At 38.7% G+C, this 20,967-nt stretch overlaps 1 protein-coding gene across 1 annotated transcript in view; it reads left to right on the top strand.

Annotated features, from left to right (window-relative positions):
• Trpc7 (transient receptor potential cation channel subfamily C member 7) overlaps positions 1-20,967 on the top strand; it is a 157,324-nt gene that overhangs the window by 27,873 nt on the left and 108,484 nt on the right. Inside the window, exon 3 of the mRNA XM_003473173.5 lies at positions 17,224-17,406. Coding sequence (XP_003473221.2) covers positions 17,224-17,406 — 183 coding nt within the window. The remainder of the gene's footprint in view (positions 1-17,223; positions 17,407-20,967) is intronic.

Here is a 20,967-nt window from a genome sequence, read left to right as displayed (position 1 = left end):
ATTCCTAGTGCCAAAAAGAAAAAGAAAAATAAGAAAGAAAAGGAAAAAAAAAAAAAGAATGGGATTCGTGTAAAACATCCCCGACACATACTTATCCTATTCTAGTGCTAAATGGTAAATCCTAGTGCTAAATGGTAAATATGTCTTATTAGTTGCTTAAGACAAAAACCTGTGATTCATCCTTATCACCTCTCCTCCGTACTTCATATCCAACCCATCTACAAGCCCTCTTGTCTCTATCTTTTAAAGACATGTAGACATCTGCACTCCTCACCTCCTTGACTATTTACTGTTCTGATCCAAGCCACCTTCATCTCTCCTCTGGGTAACTGCACCAGCCTCCTAATTGGTCCTTCTGCTCCTGCTCTCACCCCTTACAATGTATTCCATCCCGGGAGCCAGAATGATCCTCTTAGAGCATAAATCATATCATGTCAGCTCTGCTACTTAAAGCCCTGTAGTGACTGCCCATCTCACCAGAGGACAAACGACAGTCCTGACAAGTGCCTGTCAGGGCACATGTCATCTGCTTCCCTTGCCCCTCTGGCCCCATCTCTTCCCATTCACTCCCCAATTTTTCATTGATCTCCTATATTTTCCTACAAATCCCTGACACTCTCCCTCTGTTGGCTTACCATTATTCTACCTTTATGTCCTCTGATCCTGTGTGAAACATCTCATAAATTGGCATAACTCTCTCCCTCACCCCCTTCAACTCTCTACTCAAAATCACCTCCTCGGGGAGCTCCTGCCTCATCAGGATAAAATAGCAAACTTTATCCTCATCAGGATAAAATAGCAAACTTTTCCCTGCCATCCTATTCTCCCTTATATGTAAACTATAAGGCCCGTAAAAGCAAGGACTGTCTTTCTCTGTTTATGACTGTATCTCAGAGACTTAGAACAACTGTTTGTTGGATGAAAGACCAGAACTCACCATATAATATTAAAATGATTGATGTGTATAATGCTGTTTCCATGAGCAGGCAGTGCCCTCATCTCACTCCTTCTTGTATCTCCAGTGCAAGGCACAGCTTCTGGCACACAGAGGACTCGATAAAGAAGTAAGGGGGCAGTTACTGTGCTGCCCTCTTAGGGACTGAGCCAGCCCAAGCAATGCTGCCTTATTCTGTTATGCTCTGTTTCTCTGTGTCCTCAGCACTGGACTGAAAAATTCCTCTAAGCCATTACAAAAGAGAACACTACAAACCCTCTGCTTACCCATCCATTCCTGTAATTTCTCACCATGATGCTTGTTGGCACTGGGGGACTCATTACCAATAAAAGATGTAACCAACCTCCAGGAAGAAACCATGAGACCAAAAATAATGGGGGCAGGGTGTGATTGGCATTTTTATCATAGGCTTAAGGCTCTGGGAGTGATAGGTGTGGCCCTTTCCAAGAGGACTGACTTCTATCATTACTTTCTGATCATCCACACAGCTTCTGGTGACTGAGAGTAGGAGGTACACTCAAATCCCCCCGCCAGTCTCATCCTCTAGCCTTCCATTGAGTGCAGAAACACAGCATATTGCTTGCTTGGTTTCAGCATCATTTCCTCTTGAAACAGGTCTTCATCTTTACTAGGAAGGGTGGTATTCAGGGTTCAGAGCATATGCCAGGATAGTATGACATGAAATTAACAGCACATTATTAATAATATTAATTAACAGCATATTATTAATAATATATACAATTTCATAGTACAGTATGAAGTTGATACTTATGAATATTAGGATCACAGATTTGATCAGCCATGCATGAATTCAGATCTTAGGTGCCACTAAAGTCTCTGGGTTCAGTTCCCCTATCTACAAAACAGAAATGATGACACTATATCCTAAGTTTTCTGTGAGAAATAAATTAGCTAAATATGTAAGCTACTCAGATCATGGCCTGACACAAAGTAAGCACTTAATAAACAACAACTAATAGTAGCAATAATGGTAATAGTCATATCTTTTAATATTGTATCTGAGTCTGTTTTAAGCTCTTAGAATACCACAGATCAGGTAATGTATAAAGAAAAGAATTTTATTTCTCACAGTTCCGGAGGGTCCCTCTCCCTCTTTGAATTCACGCATCCCAAGCAATTTCCTGGTCCAAGGCTTAGAGCAATCCCTGTGTCACAGAGCACAGACTTGTGGCTGCCAGAGTGGTGTGTAGGTGTGTGACAGGAGAGAGGGACAGGAGAGAGGACCGAGGAGCCTCCCAGGGAGGTTAGGTGGCTGTGAGGTGTGGGATGCGGAGAAGGGGCAAAGCACACAGAGACAGATCTGCCTCCCAGACTGGGTACATTGTGGTTCTAGCAGGAAAAGAAGTTCTCGGAGTGCCACAGCAGAGAACTGAGCAGCGTATTTAATCTAGACAAGGATGTACAAAACATATACACAAACCCCTCTCCAGGTACATAAACGCTCTTGAGTTCAATTAATTGTGAAAAATTTGTAAAATATTGAAAAATGTGCATAACCTATGTACATGATCATTCCCTGTTAAAGTCAGCTAGTATCCTGCACAATCCACACATGGATGAAGGTTCTCTGCTCGTGGAACCTTTGCACTTGCAGGTCCCCTTCCCAGAATGTCCCTTCGCTGCTGTCTCTTGCTGTAACTCCCTCAGGCTGGCTATCTTCTGTTCATCCTCAGTTCTTGGTTCCTACTCTGTCTCTCCTTGAAAACCTTTCAGTTTCTGTAGCTCAGGTGACTTGCCCGATCCTGTCTTAGCACTGACATCTGTCTGTGCTCCTCATCTACTTACTTGTATCCTGTCTAGCAAGACAGTGCCTTCCAAGGGCAAAGGCTGCATTTTATTTAGATCCATTTCACTACTGCATGGCACACACTGGGTGTTCAAGTACACCTGCTGAATTAGTAGATACAATATTGGAGTTCCTAGAGTGAGGAATGGTGGTGTACACCTTCAATCCCAGCACTTGAGAACCTGAGGCAGGAGGGTTGCCCCAAGTTCAAGGCCCGCCTGGGCTACATAGCAATTTCAAGGCCAGCAAGAACTTGCCTCAAAAAAATTGGAGTAGATAATAAAACACCTACATTGTTTCCTTGAAAGACAGCCTGCATCTCTAAGCAAGCCTCTGAATCCACAGAGAGGATTTGTTTAAAAGAATAAAGAAGCACAGTAATTTGTTACTTATGAGATTTCACAAATGTTATTTTGATATGCTCAGAGCTGCTCGTGTCAGTACCTACCAATTAAATAAACCAAAACCAGGTGGAAAACTAAAGTATCCACAGAGACACTGTCAGTGCTGCCTGGTGGAAAACAAGAGTCCCTGTAGATTCAGAAGTCCATGTCCAGAGGCCTGAACCGCTATTCCCATGAGGTGAACTTCTGTTGTCCTGCTTGCACCTTCTATCTGGAGACTCATGTGGGGCAAAGCAATGGAGGGCCTCCAGTAAGGGGATCTGTCAGCAGCATTAAAAGAGACATTTGAAGATTAACATCAAAATAGACAAATACCTATTATTATGTTCTCTGCAGAGCTACAAGACCATCATAATATTGCTCAATTCTTGTCACTTACTGAGGTAAGCAATTTATATGGGTTATTTCTTTTAATTCTACCCTTGCAAACATCCTATAAGGTAGAAGGCCTTCTCATCCGCATGATGCAGACTAAACTCAAGCACACAGAGATTAATCTGTACACTCACAATCACATAACCAGTGTGCAGCAGAGGTGGGATTTGCATCCAAGCATTAGCTTGTCCTTCTCATGACAAAACTGAGTGTACTTGGTTATAACAACCTTAAAATCACCAAGGACATGAACACAAGCATCTTTTCCAAATCCTGAAACATTAAAACACAGAGAACCTATAGGAAAATTCAAGGAATACATTTGGAAAAAACAAAGGCATCCTACAGAAAGCAAATGAACTCAGGGGACAGTGGGTAACTAGTGGCGGGACTGGAGGGTCACATGTTTAAGTGGTAAGAGTCACTGGACAAGGAGCCAACCCTATCCTACCTCACCCGGGGAAAGCCCTGGATACCTAGGACAAGGGAGTTATATAAACACCACCACCACCACCAAGGAAGCTGAAATGAAAAATACTGCTTATCTGTCACATGTACTGAATTCAAACCACCTTCTTTGTACCTGTATACCTAGGAGTTTAAATGCTGAATATTTGTGTTGCTGGACTAAGTTTAGTGAAACAATTAATTGTATGCATAAAAGCTAAAACATGGATTGAAGGTTTTCAATTTTCATCTACAATAATGAACACCAGGCTTAGGTTCTTACCCAGCATTTCACATTCATTAATTTTGTTTTGTTTTGTTTTGTTTTGTATTGGGAATCAAACTTACAACATCACGCTTTCTAGGCAGGTGCTTGTGCCACTGAGCTAAATCCTTGGCTCCTCCATTAATTATTTCAGTGGCACTAGTCATAATTAATATAAATTCAGCCATGTGTGTTAAACCTTAACATCAACCAAGTGGGGAGTGTGCAGAAAGCAGTGTGCTGGGGCAAGATGCAGTCCTGAAGTCCCGATTTAGCAAAAGGTACCACTTGAGGTCACCGTGAACAGTGCTATGCTGTCTGCTTTACCTGTCTCACTTCAATGAACCCTCATAATATCACCTAACCAAGCCTCTCTGTGTCCTTCTTGGGCAGCACTCTCTCCTGGATTGCTTCTCCAAACCTGCACTCCATTCTACAAAAGAATCCTCATGTCGCTCATTCTTAGTACTCGTCTTTTCTCCAACTAGATACTCTTCTACTTCATCTGCAAGAAGTCACTATCCCTCCTCATCAAAGATCCTCTGGTCATTGATACTCTTCCTGAGTAATGCATCATCTTTTTACTCTTCCTGTTGAGGGTTCCACCTAGGACGCAGCTTCTCCCGTAGCTGTCTCAACTCAACAGGTGCTGGGTTTACTCCCAGTCGTCATAAGATTGGCATAGTGATGGAGTGGGCAACACCTTTCCTATTCCTTACCACTTCCAGACTCCTCTCCATCTCTTTTCTCTGAGAATATTCATATTTGAATAACATTTCATATATTCTATCCTCTATTATCCCTCATTGTTGCAGTCCACAATGATAGATTGCTTTTAGTCATTTCCTGTGATTTTAGTTTCCACCGTTTAAATTCTTGGCACTTCAGCACACACACAGATCTTTCCAACACAATGAGTCAGTGTTATTGACTTATTTCTCCCGGTGGTCTTATCCTACACCTTACCGTAATCACCATGATCCTACCTCAGACTGTATGTGTCATGATCAGTAAATGCAAACTCTTCACATTTAAGGATCATACAATTTTGTCACTCTTTTGTCTCCCTCCAGGATGCCCAATTCATGGGTATAAACCATCTTTTCACTTCTGACTCCCCTTTAAAATACTTTTCCTAGGGAAAAAAATGCAACTCAAAGTTGTACTACTATTGTCTCTTTGTTCACAGAAAAGGAAGGTTTGTGCTAATATCGATGGCAGAAATTTTTAGGCCCACATCTCATACTCTGAGTAACTACTTTAAAGATAATAATATGCAATGTGTTAACTATTGTCATTCTCCTATCATCTTGTTATGAAATTCTGTTTTACATTTTTTCCATAAAATAAAGTACTTTTCCCTCCATATCAGGTTAAATTCCATGAATGATCATAATACTCCTTCATGCACTGCTCAACTCCTCTGTCACTCATGATTTGTTGTCCTCTTGAGTAAAAACTGGTGCAGGTCTAATTCTCAATCTCTTCCATGCTGATATCCAAGGTGAATATAACTAGGAAAAAAATCACTACATTAATTGACCTTATTTTAAATTTATGACCATCAGCCTCAAACAGACTCATACGGTTCTCTAGAAATCACATCCTATCTCCCTAGTCCATCAACTCTTCTGTTTTGCTAAAACTGTGTCAGACTGGCTCTCCTCAAACTTCCAGTACCTCTTCTTGCTCTCAGCCAATAATTTTTATTACTATATAATTAAATAACTTACAGCAATAGTAAGAAAATACCTAGACCCCCTCCCCCATCCATCAATGCATTTTTACCAACCTTCTTCCTTAAAAACTGAACTTCTCTCCTCTTAAACTGCATGTGATTTTATTTAAGTTTATTCTTCCACATATGCCCTATATTCACCCTTTGTGCTACTGAACCTGCTAGAGTAATATAAGGATCAAAAAATATCACAAGCAATGACTAGCACAATTATCCACTGGAAAATTCTCATTAACATACAAAATATTATGGTTTCATCAATTAGAGAAAGAAAGGAGGGAGGGAGAGGAAGAAAATAGACAGGGAAGGAGACAGGCAGTAAGGGAGGAAAGGAAGAAGAGAAAAAACAAGAAGAAATGTTTCTCTTGACCCTATTTCTCACATCAAATATTTATCCATTTCTGTTCTCTTTTATAATGAAACTTCTCAAAAAAAAAATCTATACCACTACCCTGATACCTCTCCTCTGATTCTTCCAGATATGCCCTTTATCTCTCAGAACTGCTTCAGCCAAGATGAACAATGACTTCAGTAGTCAACTCTCAATCTTACCAAAGAATGATAACACTTGTGACCATTTAATGACATATTAAAATGCTCAGAACACTTTTCTGGTGAACCGTTAATGTAACCATTTCTTAAACTCAGCCTAAATGTGAAAAGCAGAAATACATCTCAAGTTTACATCTGCATATATCTGCTGACTTATGTCCTTTTGTATTTCAAATGAAGCTGCCCATAAGTGTTCCTTCGCCATAACCAAGTCCTCTAAGAGAAGGGTTGGGAAGGGGATGTGAAACCCACACTCTTTTTAAATCCAAGTTCTAAGGTCTCCATAGAGGAATGAGTGTTAATTATTCTGTACTGTGCAGCTGTCTCCATAGCTTTGGTCTGAGAAATTCATTTAACTTCTAATGGATCAAGGTAATGAGTTTCTCTCTCTCTCTTTTAAGTTTGTCAGTAGCTTTTCCAGAATTGGACAGATGAGGTTTTTAGCCCACATCAAGTAAACTAATAATTTCCTAAAACTGATGCTTTCGAAACAATAGCCTCATCCTTAAAAGTTTAGTATATCTTGGACATTTGGTTTGTCCTCTGTGTTAGGATGACAAATTCACTCAATAATATATGTTTATAGATTTAAGGATGAGAGACAGAGAGAGAGAAAGAACTCTAAACTAGCTGAGAACCACAGAATTTCAGTTAACGTATGCATTAACTACATATAAAATCATAAATATACATATATAAGTACATATAAAAAAGTACATATAAAATCATTTTGGGTTGAAAACTAGAAAAAAAATTATTCCTAAAAACAGTACTAAGACTCAAACAAACAAATGGAGAAGCACGTTGCTCAGTAATTATCAGTCTCCTTAATAAAAGCAAGTAAGCTAGGTGTTCATTCAAGATCAACAATCCATATTTGTCTATGGACATCATCTCAAAATTTCAAGGAATCTATGAATAATCAATAAGTGAAATTATTGAGATCATAGGAAAACACAAAAATCAATATTATTTCCTTATATAACAAACAACTGAAAATGAAAACATTTAGAAATAGTGCCAGCAGGTGAAAAATGAAATACTTGAGTATAAATCTTGCAAAAAAATGCCATCTGTATGTTGGAAACTATAAAACATCAGTTTTAAAAAATCAAAAAACATCTACAGAAGGGTACCATGTTAATGGTTTGGAAGACTGAACAAAATTAAGAACCAAGAAGCCAGTTCCCCAAAAATGATTCAGAGATTGAACACAATCCTAGTAAAAATCCCAACAGAATTTCTTATATACAAAAATAATCCTGTTATCAAATTTATATAAAAGAGAGAAACAAGAAAAGCCAAAATAATTTTAAAATGTAGGATAAAGTTGGAGAATTCAAAGGACCTATTTTGGGGAATTAATGTAAACCCATAAAAATAAATTCAGTGGGTATTAGTGAAAGGGTAGGTACCTAGAGCAAGGAAACAGAGCAGAAAGCACTGAAGTAGACATATACCAAAGTAGTAGACAATTTTTGAGACTTGGGCAAAAGCGACCCAATAGGAAAACAATAATTTTTTTCAACAAATGAGACGAATAAATGAGCATCAATGTGCAATAAGTTACCTCATGCCTTATATAAAAGTTAACACAAAATAGATGTAACACTAAAATCTAACCTACAAAACTTATAGAGAAAAACATAGGAAAATATGCATGACTTCAAGAAAAGATTTGTTAATTGTGACATCAAAAATATAACCATAAAAGGAAAATTATAAAGTGAACTACATCAATATTAAAAATATCTGTCCTTTGAAAGTTACTGTTAAGGGAATAAGATTAGCCACAGACTGACAAAATGTTTATAAACTGTTTCTTAAAAAGGAGTTTTATAGGGGCTTGGGATTTAGCCCAGCGGCATAAGCACCTGCCTTGCAAGCAGGCAGTCATGAGTTCGATCCCTGGTACGATAAAAAGGAAAAAGACAAAAAAAAAAAAAAAGGAGTTGTATCTAGAATATATAAAGCAATCCCAAAACTTAGTAGTAAAATAGAACATTTCATTTGTTTTTTATATGGACAAAGGAATTCCTAGAGACATCCCCCCCCCAAAAAAAAGGCAATAAGCATAGAAAAAGATTCTCAGGATCAGAAGCCACTAAAGAATGCAAATTAAAACTCCAGTAGGTTCCAGAACACAGTAATGAAATTGGCCATACAAGTGCTGGTAAGACTGTGGAGTAACTGGTAGTAATTTGCTGATAATAATATAATGTGGTGTATCTAGTCCAGAAACAGATTTTCAGTTTCTTATGCAGTTAAACATGTATTTATTGTATGTTCAGCAATACCAATAACTTTTTTAAAAATAAGAATTTATGGGCTGGGGATTTAGCTCAGTGGTGGAAGTACCTGCTTGGCAATTGTGAGGACATGAGTTCGATCCCTGGCACCAAAAATAAATAAGTAAATAAATAACAATTTATGTTCACACAAAAACTTATAGCAGACAGGGGCTGGGGATTTAGCTCAGTGCCATAAGTGCCTGCCTTGCAAGCAGGCAGTGGTGAGTTCGATCCCTGGTACCGATAAAAACGAAAAAGACAAAAAAATAAATAAAAAACTTATAGCAGACTGGATTAAGAATCAAATTCCTTTGCTGCCTTGAAGACAACCTCATTAAAGTGACCTTGATGAATATTAAAGAAATCACATGTGAATTTCCTTCAATAAAAATTTATTTGATTTTTTAAAAAATTATAGCAGCTAAGAAGTAAGAAAAACCAAATGGCCTTCATCAATAGACAAACAGAGCCATATAGTAATTATGAAATAGAAAGCAATGAACTTTTATTGTGTACAACAACATGAACGAAGGAAAATGAGACTACACTTAGGGGAAGAAGCCCCATCTACAAAAGTTATTAACTGTATGATTTCATTTGTGTGACATTCTGAGAAAGGCAAAATGCTACAGCTTCTTTCCATGTTCAGCAGATTCACATCAACACTCCAAAGAAACACTGCAGCATGCAGCACCTCCAAAGCACTGAATGCTGGACAGACTAGCTGATGTGTTTACTCCTCACATAGTCACAGTCCCCATCAGCTAAGACTGCCTCCTCTCTACGACTTCCTTTCAAACAGATTTGAGTATACCAAAGAGGGATACAAAGTAAGATCTAGGCCTTCCTAGCAATTCAATAAGTTATACAGTGAGGTCTATGTCCATATAACCTACGCTGATGATTTTATGAATGTCACCAGCATTAACAAGACGGGAGAAAACTTCCAACTGACCTACAGCACCGAAGGTTGTTTTGCTATTTACTATTTTTCTCCTGAGTGGTCAAATACAGTTATCAAGCAAGAAAGATACTTGTGCACAAAATGAATCCCTCATGATGAACCAGAATGTTCACCCTAATCCACCGCTCTGATGGCTTCAGCAAGATGATCACTATATTGACTGATGTGGAGATGCAAGATCTCAGAGTTCACAAGTTTAGCATTGTTAACCCGTGTGGTGACTGATGTATTAATCAGGAGAACTAGCATGATTACCAGGGGTAGACAGAAATACAGATCTGGCATACATTTTTAATGTATGTATTAAACCTTCAGTGTGACAGAAACATCAAGCATTTCTCTGGTATTTTGTGTTCTATCCATGCACTGGTCTTGCTCTCACTCCAGTAATTAAAAGCCACAGAGAGCAAAGGGTTAGGAGTTTGAAATCAATGGCTATACTGACATACTAACAATAGTAAAAACTGACACTTGTTATATTTATTAATTTTATTTAAATTTTATATTATTTATATTATTTATTATCAAATATACTAACGATTTCACATAATTTTGGTACTGAATTCTCCCAATGGTCATATCATATGTTTATCAGTGCAGATGGAAAACTGAGATGCAGAGAGGTAAATGGTCTACTCAGTTTCCTGACTTTACTGGAAAATAGTATAATTTCAAACCTCAGGTCCTTCTGAGTTCAAAACCTGCTTACTTACTACTACATCAGAGAATCTGTGAGAAATTGAAATATCCCCATGCTTTATTTCCCAAATTAGTGCCAGTACAAGTTGTGCCTCATTTTTAAAGTCTGCTAAATAGAAGGAAATATACTTCTCCAAGAGGCATCAGGGTAGGAGGGAGGATAAGGTGAGAGTCAGAACAACCTGACTTGGATCTTAGCTCTCTGACTTACTGTCAGGTTGTCTTAGAACAATTCATTTCTCCGATTCATTCAAAAAGTATTTACTGAATGTCTATCACATTACAGGAAATGTTCCAGGATCTCTGGATACATTTCTGAACAAAATGGAAAAACAATCTTGTTCTCAAGAAGCTTACATGGACATGGACCATATACATATATTTTTAAAAATATTTAATACATCATATGGTTATAAATATCATTTTAAAAGCAGGGGATTGTAATGGGGAGTAGAGGAATGCTGTAGAATATGCTTTGGTTGTCCCCCAAGGATCCATGTGCTAAGGACATGGCCCCCAAGGGCAATATTGGGAGATGATAGAAATTTTAATAGGTGGGAACTAGTGGAAGGTGTTTAGGTCATGAAGGGGCATGCTTTTGAAAGGGAGGAAGGTAGTTCTGGCTTTATCACTCAGTAGTTCTCACAAGAAAATTGTTATAAAATGTAAAACCCTGACCTCTCCCCCTTCCTCTGATCCTTTCTCAGAAGTGGTAGAAATGTGATCACTTGCTATCCACCATTATGGGATGCAGCCAAAGGATGACCCTCACCCAGAGCCTGCACTATGCTATTTGAACCTTCAGTTTCCAAAACTACGAGAAAATAAGCACCTAGTTAGTCTGTGCTATGTATTTCATTAAGGTAATAAAAAGATGACTAACTGAAGGAGAGTTACATTTGTGAGAAGATAGGGAAGATTTTAATGAGAAACTGAAATTTTAACAAAGATCTGAAGAAGTCAGAGCAATTCATGAAGACATTCGGGGGAAGAACACTCTGTGAAAGGGAATTATTGAGGTCCTTTCCCATCCTCCTCATGGTCTGGGATGTTTACATTTGTAGTGCCATGAAAACATTACTAGAATGCCTGACAAGTTAATGGCAATCTACCACCTCCAATAACATACTTACAGTTACAGGCAGCCAAGGGGCCCTTAGACCTGTCCAGATATGGGTTCATGGAACCAAAACCTTGACCCAGCACCTAAGCAAGGATTTATTAATTCATAAAGAATGGAGTAGCTCGAGGATGAGTGACGGTGAGAATACCAGAAATTACATGAGCAATGTGAGCTGAGCTAGGTAGGTGGCCAAAAAGCACCTCTGCAACATGTAGAGAAGTGTATGCAGAAAGACCAATCTGCATTAACACATTTGAGGTAGCATTCTACCTTCAGTTTGGCTGGTGCTTCAGTTCCAGTGTGCACATTTTTTCTGCTTTGGAAAGTCACAGCCTCTTATCTTGAGGCTGTAACACAATTGACATTCCTGGAGCATTTGCTCTACAATCCTTCTGGGTTCCACCATTTTACAGAGAGACAGGAGGTGAAGAAACAGGAACCTGTGGGAGGTTACACATCAGTGCCTCAGCCAGCCCTATTTACATTACTTAGAGCCAACTGTAGGGAGAAGGAAATAGCTTAGCCAGCTCTGTACATATCAGTACATGGAGAGAGGGCCAGGTTTGACTAAAGTGGAGGTAATTGTTCTGCATTCAAGGAGAGTCATCTAAGTGGTCTTCTACAGGGAATAACTGGGACAAAGCTCTGGTCCACATCAAAAATATATGAAGAAAAACAGGGCGAAAGAGTGATGAGAGTAGATGAAGTGAGAGAGAGGGTAATAGAAAATAAAATTGGAAAATGGGGAGCTTGGAGACCAGTATACTGACCCAACTTTTACTTTGGATGTGGAGACACTAAAGGGCTTGAGTAATAAATGTCATGATTATATTAGACTATTTTTTTCTAGGTATCCTTCTGTCATACATATTGAGAACAGACTATAAGGAACAAATTAAAGGCATCAGTTAAGAGTCTCTTGAGTTAGTCCAAGCAAAAGATGATGATGGTTTGGACCAAGATAAAAACAGTGGAACTGGGGAAAAGACATTACAGTTGGATATATCTTGCAGGTAGAGCTGGCAGGATTTGCCCCCAAATTATATAAATTATATAGTTATATTACAAAAGGAAAATAGTGATAAAGGATAGATACAAGATTTTTTTGGGCCAGAATAACTGAATGTGCAGAAATGCCTAAATCCAGAGTTAGTTTTGTTAAGTTTGAAATCAAGTTGACAATTGGACATGAAAGGCTTGAATTCAGGGAAAGAAACTAAAGATATAAATTTTAGATTCATCAGTACATGACCAGCACTGACAAGCCTGACAAGATAAGTTCACTAAGGCAATGGGAATAAATAAAAAGGACTGGGCATACCTGTGAGACATTCCAAAATTAAGGAAAATGAAAGTGAGTCAGCAAAGAATACAAAAAGTAGTCATTTGAGAAGAAAAAATACAAAAGAGGATATAATGCTGGGAACCAAATGAAGAACATTTATCAAGGAGGAGGAAATGATCAACTGTGTCAAAGTACTTCTGAGGTCATGCAAGATGAGGACCGAGAACCAACTAATGAATTTAGCAGTATGCAAATCATTTGTAACTGTGACAAGAACAGTTGCTGTAGGGTGAGTATGTGTAGAAGCCTTATGAAATAGGCCAATAAAGAATGCAAGGGGGCAGTGAAAGACAATGAATATAGACAGCTCTATAGAAGATTTCGGTGATAACAGAATAGAAATTGCAGCTGTAATTGGAAAGAGAGGTCAAGAAAAATATATTTTAAAGACAAAAAGCAGTGTGTGTTAATGCAGAGCTAGAAGGGAAAGGAAAAACTGATACTACAGGAGAGAGAAAATAGGATTGCAGGAGCCATGTCCTTGCGTAGGCATAGAAGGTTAATATGCAGCACACAAGTGGAGCAGTTGGCCTTAGAGAGGAGCAGAGAGTTCAGCCAAGGTAAAAAGAAGGGAAAATAGAGTATGTGAGCATACATGCATGTGATGATTAGATGAAGAGTTTTTAATATTTTCTATTTTCTTAATAAAGTAAGAAACAATGTTTGTGTGAGAAGAAAAAAAGAAGTTTTAGAATACTGACGATAGAGCCAGGTGTGGTGACTCACTCCTGTAATCTCAGCACTCCAGAGGCTGAGGCAGGAGAATCTTTATGAGTTCAAGGTTGACCCTGCCTACATGGTGAGTTCAAGGCCAATTTAAACTGCACAGCAAGACCCTGTCTCAGTAATAATAATATGGAGATGAGAAGAAAGTGTGAAATGGTGGGGAAAAAATGCTTGTTTAGGAAACTAGATGAGTAATTGCTCAGGAGCACTATGGGCTATTTGAAGTCAGAGACAGTTAACAGCACGATAGAGTTGGTGCCATCATGTGTTCTCAGCCATATTTACCATGCAAAGTAGGACCAGAGTGGCATACAGTTAGATTCAAACAAGACCACGCTTTTATCAGTAAGACCTCTAAAATTAGAGGGAAGAGGAGAGCTGATGTTCCATGCAAGGGTTATCACAATTGACCATGAAAAATATAAGCACTGCACAGAGAACAATAAAGACCTCGAAAAGAGGGAGGATGAAGATCAGTGGAGAGGAGGCATGGCTGGTGGCTTGTGGGTTAGGTAGAATCAAGGGATCATTAAATGTGGTGATCCCAAAGATAGGGAATTAAACAAATAGGACTTTGAATTTTTTTTCTTTAACCACTTTCCCCTATCTGTAGGCACCCTGCAATTTTGCAAAAGTTCTATCTCTCTGTTTCCTATTATCTATCTTTTATTTTGCTCTTTAATTTTTATATACCTTGGGTTTCTCATATAAGAGAAACCATGAGATATTTAAGCTTATGCATCTGATTTATTTTACTTAACATTATGATCTTGAGGTATGGCAGGGCCCTTCCCTGGAGGATTGTGGACAGGCCCTCCTGAAGGAATTTGGTGGAGGGGGTGTCCTTCTCCGAAGCGAGAAAGGCAACATGTCACAATTAGCTCCTAGATACACATGTGTAGCTCCAGTACAGCTCTGTGACACAGATTGTATCCAATCAGGCTGTAGTGTGAGAGACAAAGACACAAAAATTATATAAAAGGCAAAACTCTGCCATGATTGGGGCTCAGCCTTTTGGGTTTCAACCTGCTGAAATTTAGCTATTATGAGTTGTGTGTTACACACATAGTAATGCATGTACCACCGTAGTATGATGTCTAACTCTTTGGGAAGGTATCTAAGAGGGGAATAGCTGGGTCAAATGGAACTTCTAGTTTTAGTTTTTATGTCTCATCTACTTCTAACTAACATGAGGAGTACGTCTTGGAAGGCTCACTGAGCTCATGGTTGACCCAATAAAACACAATCATCACATTTCTCCAGAGGAGTTCACTATACATGTCTGTTTCTCACTGGCGTATATGGGTTCTGTCAGTCCCCTTCAGCCATCTACAGATACCAGAAAGGTTACTGCCTTCAAGCCTAAGTGTCTAATGCAAAAGTAAAATGCAAATGACCTCTTTTCAGTGTTCTAGTGATTCCTCTTAGATGGCAGGCTGGTTAAAAGAGGCCAGGGGAAAGACTGTCTCTAAACGAAGTAGTACTTTCTGTTCGAGACTGCTAAAGCCAGACATGTGCAGGCTCCAGTCAGTACAGCCCATGTTGTATGATCTATGTTCCTAGCATGGGGACCTAAGAACTAGGTAGAGCCTTTTACACTTCCTGTGTCCACCTGTCTGGTTAGCGCTAAAGATGATAGTTTCTACCAAGAGTTGAGTCTTCTCTAGTCAACAGGACCTGTTTTATTAGGAACAAGCAAAAAAGATTACTCCTTCAAAGCAGGGCTACAAAGTTTATTTTGTGGGGGCTGGAGATCCAAAGAATATGAGTTACGATAAAGGCACTTCCAGAGTTGAATGGGTTAATGTGTTGAGTTGACCCACCTTGTCCATTTTGCTGAGCCCAATATATGTTATGTTTCTCACATCTAGTTCATCAGGCCTCTATAGAATGTTTTAGCCAGGACAAGCTCTGATCAAGTTTTACTAGTTCTGTTGTTATGGAAATTCTAAGAGTGTACCCCTTGCCTCCCTCAGTCCAACACCACTCAGAGACCACATTTGCCTTGTTTACTACTAACATTTTTGATTGTCTGATACACAGCAGTTCCACTCTAATGAACAAATAAATGGTGGACAGGTGAGTGTTAGAGATGAGGAGGCACAGAACACAGTTCTTCATGTCACTATCCAGCTGTGCACTAGGTGCTAAAACCAAGAACATTTCAAGTATCCTACCTGAACTTTTCTCTATGACAACCTGCCTTGGCTGAGTAGTGATTATTCTACTTATAATTTCTAAAACCCCTTTCTTTTATTATAAATCACATACAAAAATGAAGATAGTCAATCTTGTCAGAAAATACTTTCTTGATTCTTTTCCTTCTCCCAGTCAATAAGCATTTACTTATATCTTTCGGTAACACAAAGTGACATTTTGACGCAGCAGTCCTGGAAGGAGACAAGAACCATTAATACAGAAATATGGCTGAGCTTCTGTAGCTTGCCAGGATCTCATCCACTGCTGAGGAATCCAGGTCCTGGAAAAACATAACGGCACTTCTTTTTGCCAACTACTATTTTTGAGTCCAGGGTCTGCTGACATTGATTAAAACTGAAAGTGAACTTGGCTCTTCTGTAGTTCCAGAATAGACTTGTTTCAACCAAGAAACCAACAAGGAAGCCCCTAGGGGGAAATATTTTAGAGGAGTAATAGTATAATGATGACAGGAAACATTCTTCTGTTCAACACACTAGGTCATTATTTGAAATTTAGGCAGCCTGTCTTGGAAGAGAGAAAAGTTGGCATATCAATAGAAAAGAAAGTAAACTTCTCAAAGATACTCATAAAGATATGCTTGGGGAAGAAAGTAAAATCCAGGAGCAACTCATTTTAAAAAATTTAACAACAAAAAGTCAAGACCAAAAAAAATGTTTATTCAACAGATGGTAATTTAAGAAGCCACAATTTGCCATACGTGGATTTGTAGTAAGAAAGAATACTGTTATATGTAAATTACATTTGATTTTTATATTTATATTTTACAAGCCAATTTTCCAATGCATTTTTTAAAAAAGTATACCTATGTAAGTGTTTTTAAGTGTTACCTTTGAGTCATAAGTTTCTAGTAAAGTTTTGCTTTCCAGTCAAACCATCACTATTATATAAAAGTCCATCTACTTATTCCTACCTTACAACTGGTTCAGAATTGAGCATGGAGAAAGCATTAGGATGGTCTGTGGACAGGCACTAAAATCACTTAAAAAGAAGACTTAAAAAACAGATTCCTTGGCCCTCTCTACCCCCAGGAATTCTGATATCTAGGCATCTACAAATCTGGCATGCACCCAAGATGACTCTGATGCACATGGCCCATGGACCACACCCTGACAAATGCTAGCTTAGGGATGATGTATTCTAAGCAGTGTGTCAAGAGAAACAGCCCTACCTTCTAGATCCAGCACATCCCCTTGTTTCCAAGGCTCCATAATCTCACACTTGGTGGACTAGTTGCTGATCAAAACCGCTGTGCTAGCAAGCCAATCTTCAGGGCTTGGTGCAACACAACCCTGATTTCTTTTTATTCTGTTAGAATGATTACAGGAAATTATCTATGCAATGCAAGGATTTTGTGGTGGGCGTTCTGGACCTGTGCCGAGACACAGAAGAAGTAGAAGCAATTTTAAATGGTGATGTGAACTTCCAAGTCTGGTCCGATCACCACCGTCCGAGTCTGAGCCGGATCAAACTCGCCATTAAATACGAAGTCAAGAAGGTAAGCCTTCCCAGTTTTCCTGGCCTTCCTGCCTCACCTCACAGGGCTGCTGGTCCATAAATATTTCAGAGTCCCACAAGGTGACTGTGTTGACACCCAAGTTCTCTCTAGACAAAGAACTAAGTACTAGTCTTTTAGGGCTGCTCAAATCTCACCACCCCTTCCCATCTCAACCCCCAAACCCCCAGGAAAGAGAGAAGAGTAACGAGTTGGTCCATGAATAAGCCATTAGCATAGAGAACAGAAAAGGATATTTTCAGCCTCCAAATTACTGGAAGGACAGTGTTATAGGGTGGGCTTCTATCAGCTAGCAAGCCAATCTTAAGAGAAATTGTACCTCAGGTCTTTCAGTAGCATAAATTGAACTTTTTCTATGTGACTAGGGATCAGTTGTGTAACAAATGATTATGTAAAGATCTTATAGGATTCTATAAGGATCCTATAAGACTCATAAAAGTTCTACTCCAAAGGCACATGAAAACCCTTAATAGGAAGTTCAAGTGGTCTTTCTCCTGAGTAAGCTCATCCCATTTCAACAGACATTAGGTATTTTAAATGGCCACTATCACTCAGTAACCCTCACACCCGCAGTGGCAAAAGTCAATGATATTTTTGCTCTGGACATACTCCATATTCTTTGGAATCTGCTCTGTTAGATAACATGGTTCATCTGTTAAACTGGACAGTCCCAAACATTCCCTGTGTTTAAACATCAATGTACACTGCACACAAGCAAGGCAAGAAGCCTTTTTTTTTTTTTTAAGTTTTTCACATGGTCAAAACCGAATGCTATTCTAATGTCCCCAAACTGGCCTCTGAGCATTTCTCTTCTTTGATTATTTTAACTTGTGTGGCGTCAGCCTGCCTTTAATTAGTGACATCTGTCTGTGGAATTCATTGAGAGAAACCTTCCAAGTTTGAAAAAATCTTCCTACCCTTTTACTTCAATAATAATCACAAATGCTAAAAACAAAAACGGAGGATTTTTTTCTAGGACTCTGAGTCCCAAAGATCAGATTAACCTAATAAACTAAACTAAACTAAACTAATAAAATATGGATGAGATGGCCTTTGATACATATTAGAAAGTACAGAGTTGTTATAGTGTTGGGGGAAGTTACATTGCAGTTTTAAGTGTGCTGCTATTTTCCTAACTCAGGGAAACTTAAGCTTTAGCTTACGTCTCACAGAGATTTGGCTGTTTGTTTTTTTGTTTGTTTTGTTTTCCCAGGCACAACAATCACTTCTTGCAATTAATGACATGTCCACACTTTTGGGTTCATGTTCAAGCCAGCTCTGCTATGAAGGCTGTTTTGCTCTCATAAAAATGAGCCTGAGTTTCTCGGATTACACAAATATTTTTCTTCCCCAAGGCAGAGTATCTTCTTGCCTATCGGCACAGGGGAAAGGTAAAGATGTCTTTAAAAATCAAGAGTAAGACATACTTGGCATCTGCAAATTTACAGTCAGTTTTAACTATTCATGTGCAGTTTCTTAGAGCACATGTTATGTAGGTGTTAACCATCTTTCTAAAACATAAACTCAAATCTCCCAGCAATACTGTCAGTGAGGGTCGAGGAAAGCAGTAAGTCCAGAACTGTGTCACTGGCACACAGTTACATGATCCCTCTCATTGTCAGTTACCAAGTACAAAATGGTTCTGATAATAAATGAGATGAAAAAGCGAAGCCCTCCATAAACATGACAGTTTGGGTCAGAATAAAAAGGTTTCATGAGGGAAATTATTTACTCTAGTGCTCTTTTCCAATTAGGGTAGTCATAAAGGTCTCAGGAAATATCCATCATGAATGTCAAATGTCTGCCACCATCCATAAGCAGGAAGATGACAAACAACTTACATAAAATGCCAGACTTACTCATTTCAAAGACCTCCAGAGAATAAATTCTCTCAAACCATGTATGCCATCATGCAACACCAGATAGACTCCTAGCTTTCCTTGACATTATTCCATCATGAATTATGGACAAAAATAGAGGTTTATTAATATCAAAATGGGCTTCCATTTTTATGAACTTTAACATACTTAAATGGAAACAATAACTCTGGGTATTTGAATTGCAAAATGAGTAGCAACAAGGCCTATTTACAAATACACTGCCTCCTACATCTAAGATACATTAAGATACACACATATATACATATTGGGTATTTATACAATAAAGAATTTCTAAAGGATGTCATTCCCACTTATTAATTCAATGATCAAAGCAAACTACTTGTTCTTGACTTTCCATGGCTGCTAATTAAGTTGCTTTTAAAAAGAGAAGGGAAAAGTTTTCAGGCTCAAATAGATTTGGGTACCTAAATTAAACATAATCAAAGAAATTTCTTTCCTTAAAGACATGATAGACTCCTTACTGTGCATTAATATTTTAAAACAAGGAAGTATAGTACATCTTGCTCAACCATGGAATTCAGTATCTCAGTGTGAGACTAGTTTTCCACAGATCAGTCGTAGGAGGCTCACATAAAATTGCCTTTTATGACTAGGAAATGCCTGGACCTGAAGGAGGTGAGTGCTGCTCCATGGCCAGTACTGCACCTGGATCGTGCCTTTCATTAGATTGTGGCCTTTTGCTTCAGGCCACAGCCAAATGCCTGGCCCACTGCTTGGCTCAGTCACAACGTTAGCCTTCATTACATGAAGATGAGTGTCCCACAATCATACAAATGAGTGCCCAGTAAATAGGACAGCAGCCTGAAATGGGTGCCAGGAACTGGTTTTCTAGGTTGATTCATACACTAACCATGTGGGCAAATCGTTGAGGCTAAATCTCATTTTTCATCAACCAAAAGGACATATGAGCTTTTGCTCCAGAGTTTTTATGAGCTCTCAGGTAATAAAAGAGGATGTGCTCTGGCAATTATGAAGTCTTCTACATCTCAAGAGGAAGCATCATTGCTGTTATTCAGTGACAACTCCTTCTGGAGATTCTGGGTGCCCTCAGAGACATTTCCTATCCTGTTTTTTGTTATATTCCCCCAGAGAATGCTAGAAATGTCCACCTGGGAAAGGACATCGTAGAGCCCAAAACTTCTCCCCAAAAGATCAGATGCCTTGTGAAGATATAGTTGTTAGCCATGACTTATGCTGTAACAGAGTAACTCAGGCTCCCCCAAATGGATTCATCATCTGAAATGTTAGCTATGGTGTTCAGAAGGCAGTGCTGGAGATGTGGCTAAGAGGATTCCCATTAAAGTCAGTTCTGGGTGTAATCATTTATTAATTGAGTCACTTAGCTTCTCTGCATTGGTAAAAGTAAGACAATATGCTAACTTCACTCACATAGGATATGTACACATAGGATAGAGTACATGTCCCTCAAACATCTTTAGTATATAGGTACACGTGTGGCACTATTAATACACACATTACAATGGCTTCAAGTCGACTCACATTATTTAGGACATTTCTGTTATTTTCCTCAGATCATCTCACACCCTCTTCAAGCCCTTCAGAAGCTAAACTTATTTTATGATTTTTTTTAAAAAGGGAAAGCTCCTTTTCCTGAATCATACCAAACCTTAGTAGCAGCTCT

Source organism: Cavia porcellus, unplaced genomic scaffold (genome assembly GCF_034190915.1).
Source record: "Cavia porcellus strain 051 isolate PalLab524CR breed Dunkin Hartley unplaced genomic scaffold, mCavPor4.1 scaffold_19, whole genome shotgun sequence".
NCBI classification, from domain to species: domain Eukaryota; kingdom Metazoa; phylum Chordata; class Mammalia; order Rodentia; family Caviidae; genus Cavia; species Cavia porcellus.
This window is presented reverse-complemented; position numbering and strand designations above follow the sequence as displayed.